This window comes from Acartia tonsa, chromosome 14 (assembly GCF_053477335.1).
Source record: "Acartia tonsa isolate MP-2025a chromosome 14, ASM5347733v1, whole genome shotgun sequence".
NCBI classification, from domain to species: domain Eukaryota; kingdom Metazoa; phylum Arthropoda; class Copepoda; order Calanoida; family Acartiidae; genus Acartia; species Acartia tonsa.
In genome coordinates, this window is record NC_137273.1 from 38,387,858 (window position 1) to 38,393,452 (window position 5,595).

General features: G+C 31.2%; 1 protein-coding gene across 1 annotated transcript; it reads left to right on the forward strand.

Annotated features, from left to right (window-relative positions):
* Positions 1-937: 937 nt before the first annotated feature.
* On the forward strand, positions 938-3,059 carry LOC145306036 (uncharacterized). Its single transcript, XM_080147968.1, has 4 exons — positions 938-1,056; positions 1,321-1,478; positions 1,846-2,024; positions 2,313-3,059. The coding sequence occupies exons 1-4, from the start codon at positions 1,010-1,012 to the stop codon at positions 2,451-2,453; spliced, it is 525 nt and encodes a 174-aa protein (XP_080004094.1). The 5' UTR covers positions 938-1,009; the 3' UTR covers positions 2,454-3,059.
* The last annotated feature ends 2,536 nt before the right edge of the window (positions 3,060-5,595 follow it).

Sequence of the window (5,595 nt, forward strand, 5' to 3'; positions counted from 1 at the left end):
GTTGATCTAGGGTTCTTGTTTTTTTTTATTAAATTCTTGGTTGTATGGCTTAACCCTTCTATGTTATTGAATTTATAATAAATTAGTTAGTTTTTTTTGTTTAAATCTAAATATATCGTAAAATGTTGATTCGAATGGGTTTTATTTTTTAGGAAAGCTTTACAAATGACCTCCCAGTGCCTTCCCCAAGAGGCTAGGGGCAAATCATTAACCAATGAATTGCTAATTCGCACGTCCTTTCTTTCAAATATAAACCATAAAAAAAAATTTCTTTAGCCCTCCTCAAATAATACATTTTGGAATTTTGAATTTTAATTCAATATATTTCAATGATTATAATTTTAAGTTTAAATTTTATTTAAACAAATTGTACATCACACTCTAGGGCAACAAACAATAAATTAAAGATAAGAAGTAAAATTTATTGATGCTTGTTATTTATTTATTTTAGTACAAGAACAATCAATTCCTTAAACGTATAGAATTAAGAAATTTTCTCTGTGCTTAAATGATCATTTGACTTTCCAAATGTATTGATCAGGTACAAAAAGATTTTGAGTATTGTCATCTTGGTGGCCACTGGAAAAACTACATATTTGAATAATTTTAGACTTAAAATTCTGTGTTTTTACCTAACTTTTGAGTCTGAATCAGCCTATGATATTTTCAGAAAGTACCTTTATCCTGCCTCTCAAAAATTTGTATTAGGAATTATATCTAAAATTAAATATTTCCAAAAAAATTTTCTACTTACAAAAAGAAAATCAATACCTTGTTTACAATTATTTAGTAAGGTTAGTAAATATGAAATGAAAGAAGCAAAAGACAGATTCATTGAGATTTTTATAAATTTTTTTCAAAAACCATAATAAATGAAAGTAAGTTGTCAGTAAGTTTTAGAGCATCAATTTTATGTATAAAAATGTAAACAATATAAATATGAGATAAGAAAATATATATAATTTGAAAAACAACAACAAAATGTCCTAGTTCATTGAATTTATTCAACATGAAGACCATTATCACTGTTGCAATTCTTCTTACTACCATTATCAGGCAATTTTATATTAATTTATATTAATTATTATGGGCTATGCCCCTAGAGGCCTCTAGGAACATATAATATTGTTTCTTTTCAATCCAAAAAATTCAAAGATTAGCTCTTTACCCCCCCAAAAAAATTTTGCTGCTAGATGGTGTTATATGAAAAGCTACCCTGTAAAGGAGAACCACATTGATTCAGCGGTTAGCAAGATCCTTTAGTGCTAAAACACAATCATATAGACATCCTGTTACACCTCTGAATGATGTTTAGTTTAGTGTTGATTCCAGCTGCAAATACTGTCTAAACTTGTTTACACAGTACCAAGATGGCGTTTTGCAAAGTATAGATGCTCAAATCAAATATTACATTACTAATCAATCATGGTGTAATGGGGAATGTGTAGAGCTAACAGAAAAATATTGGCCAAGCTTAGGTAATGAATGTATGATTTCATACTTACAAATAATATGGGATCAAAACTAATTTTGAAAAATATTTTTGGAAGTTTGATTTGAAACTTACTTTGATTGCTTAACCAAATACTTTTTGCTTCATCCCTAACCTCTAGAGGCTTCCTCTAAAGAAATGATTGAAAGTAATGCCCCCCCCCCTCATCCTATTGTTATTGTGTATGTTGTAATCTTTAAGTTTTTATTTAATACATATGTATAATTTACAGAAAACATAAAATAATACCTATATTTGCAATAAGTTCAACTTCACTGCTAACAATATCAATAATGCTTATATAAATATAGGAGAAATAAATATTTTGCCTTATGTAATTATGATTGTTTCAGCACCAGCTTTGTATCAAGGGTTTCTAAATCCTTACCGTGTGTGTAGCGTTGTTGTTGAAGCCTGTGAGGACTCTAATCAAGAAATAGACACCTGTGACACATGTCCCTATTTGCTGTATATATTACACGAAAATGTATTAAGAGAGGAAAGTATAGCTGAAAGAGTTGAGTTTTTAAAGGTAAAATTTATTCACTCATCAGAAAATGGGTAAGTTAACTTTTTTCTCATGATTTTACAACATTACCAATAATTATTAGGACTTCTGAGAGAAAAAATGGCATAAAACCTTTTTAGGAAGATATATGAAATTCATTGAATAATGAAATATTGTAAGACCCTCAATATTTTGAAAATAAAAGTATTACTTTCATTTAATTAATACTTTATTGTAACATAAGATTTAGAGTTAGTTTGAAGTTTTCCATGCTGACCATTATGAATCAGAAAAAAATGTTTGATTTTTTAGGGAGAGTGTAAAAATGAGGAAGAATGTGTTAGGTTTGTAGATGAGTATTTTCCACAGATTCACACACTCTTTGCTGAATTTATACTTGATTATGATAACAATTGCTGTGCTATTGCAGGTTTAGCAGATGAGTGCTGTTAGTTAATAGTTTTTTTTACACATTAAAAATACAAAAAATTCAAAAAGGAACTCTCACACCTCCCCCCCCCCTATTTTTATTTTTTTAGTCTCCACTCCAAGTAAAATCTTTCAGCCTGAGTTTATCTTCTAAGCATTGATTAATATAATTTTAGCTTAGCACACTCAACTATATATTTTTGAAACTTTTTACGATGCTGTGAGTATTGGTGCAAAAAATATGACGTAACAAAAAAAATTAGCCAATGAGAGGCCGTTATTGACCAATGGTAAAATTTATAGTGGACTCTCATTGGCTAATTTTTTTTGTTACGTCATATTTTTTGCACCAATACTCACAGCATCACTTTTTACTTATTTTACCTGAAATTATAGACAGTTTTGTTGGCCCTGAATTGTGAAGGTCCATACTAACAAAACTTTTTTATGTTATGATATTTATTTTCTTTGGTTTTAATTGTTTATGAAGCCATACTGGAAAGATAATAATGTTTCAAATGCCTATTGTAATAAAAATTCAATATGTAGGAATGCCTTTTTTAAAGTGTACCATAATTTAGATTTTTTGACTTTTTTAAATGTATAAATGTTAATAAATTAAAAAATAATTGCGTTCCTAAAATACAAAGTAGTAAAGCTATACTTTAATTTTATATGTCCATCCGTCCAGGAATCTGTCCTTATATCAGCGAATATTTATAGATATTTTAGGGAGGGTACCTCTACCCTCTCAAGAATAATCGCCCCTTAAAAAAGAATGTTTTACATTACTTTTTAAAAGCGGAGCTTTTTTATAAATAGGGTCTGTCAGTCCGTCCGTCCGTCAGTCAGTCCGTCAGTGACGGATAGACTTTTTTCGTTAATTTAGGCATGTTAGAATTATCCTTATTATTCAAACTTTGCATGGTGATTCCTTTAGTAGTTAGGTACGATTTAGAAAGCGTAGCAACTATATAATCATTACCAGAATGTCCGTACGTCCATTTTAAACATGTTGATTTTTTTACTTTTTTAACAACAAATTTTTATGTGATCTAATTATCCGATTGATCTGATTTTTGGTATAGTGATTTCTGGAAGAACAAAGTATAATGTTATGAGCAAAGCAACTCTATGATTAAGTCCTAAAAATGTAAGTATGTCCATAAACATTATGCTGTATCAAGCAGTTTTTCAACAAATTTACTTACAATTTTGCTTCGACTATTATACATTTATATTCTGATTATTCAGTTCTGACACTATACAAGTGTTTTTGTCCGTTTGTCCTACGGTTTCAGTGCTTCGCTATTATGGATGTTGTCATCCTTGTTAAATTGTAATCTGGAGGGTCGATTCACTTTCCCCCTCTCCTCAAGTGTCCCTAGATGCCTCTAAGGGCGTAACCGCTCGTAAACAATTGTGTTTGTGTTTATATAAAGTTTTGAGATATTGAAAAAGAAAAATTCTAAATAAATATCTAAATGAAGATTAAATATTAGCAATATGGTATACATATGTAAGGTTGATATACCTATTAAATAAGTTTACTTATTTGGAGGGAGGGAGGGGACATTGGGCTGTTTATCTAAAGAATCTAAAGGGATAAGACAATGGCCGATAAATTTGTGTTCATTCACACAATTATCCCTTCTGTAGATTACAATTATTGGTTTAAATATTTGGAAACTCAACTTAATGAAACATTCAATCAAAATTCAATTAAAGTTCCCAAAGTTGATAAGCTAATAAAAAAACGTCTATATAGAAATTTGGGGACTAGTGTAATAAACAGCTCAATGTCCCCTGCCTCAATGAGATTTTAATTCAAACCTTTTTTGATATTTTCGAATAAACATCCCTCGTCTTTTGCAATGATGTTTGCACACAAAGGAAGTGCAAATCTTCGTCTCCTGTTTGCAAAAAAAAACAAGGATAGGCAATGTGTCTTTCTGCGCGTCATACCAAAGACGTTAAAAATGAAGACATCAAAAAGTGTGTGTGTGGGAATTCCTTGACCCCTAAATAATTACCATGCAAAGTGAGGATCTCCAGACAAAAATGGTGCAATCAAAGGGTTGGTTATCTGCTGTTGACTGTACTACGGTTATTAGGTAAGAGAGAAAGAGAAAGAGAGGAAGAGAGAGAGAGAGAGAGAAAGAGAGAGAAATAGAGAGAGAGAGAGAGAGAGAGAGAGAGAGAGAGAGAAGGAGAGAGAGAAAGAGAGGGAAAGAAATAGAAAGGTAAATTGCCTTGTAGAGAAGCAACGCATCTAAAAAAATGGCAACCCGTGTGTATAAAGATGTGCGGTTAGCTACTGGTTTATTGTACCATCCAACTGGGGGAATGGTTAATTGACAAAAAATTTATGTAAAAAGAACATACTGATTTAATCTTGTACAGTTCACGGTGAAATGTCCCTCCAAAAATCTATGAATTTTAAAGGCTATTAACGGCTGCTAACGGTGGAACGTCTAGTATACGCTTGAACTAAATTTTTACCGACAATGACAAATAATCTGGATTAGTCAGTACTCGATAATGCACAGTTATCTCGCAGTGCACATAAATGCGCTAAAAGACTTATTTTACGAGTCTTTTTCTTCAGTGAAGCTTTCCCTGTGAATTTTGTCTATTTCAGATGTGGATTCTTAAAAAAAAAATTGGGTCGCTGCTTGCTTGTGAGGCAAATTTGTTTTTGTGAAAAATCCTCCAAAATCACATAAAAAATTTACAAAATCAAATAGAATCCTATGTTAATAACCCTTTTATGATTTTATTTAATTTTTTATGTAATTTTGGAGGATTTTTCACATAAACAATTTAGCGTCACCAGCGAGCAGCGCCCCAATTTTTTTTTAAAGAATCCACCTCAGATTATCTATAGGTCTTCTTATGCCGCTTAACACGGTGTGCGTGCATGTCATGTAAAATGTACATTAAGCCGTTTGGCAGGCATCAACCCCTAAAGTTACCAAAAACATTAGTTAACTTCACTAGATCCGACTGATGTCTTGTTTAGCTTCGCTTTCATGGAAGTTATCATCCTTGTTTTTGATGTTAATCTAGGGCGGAGTACTTGTAGTTCTAGAATGTATTGTTATTCCATGAATATATACGTACCAACTTAGGGAGGGAGGGCACATTGGACTCTTTATAACATTAG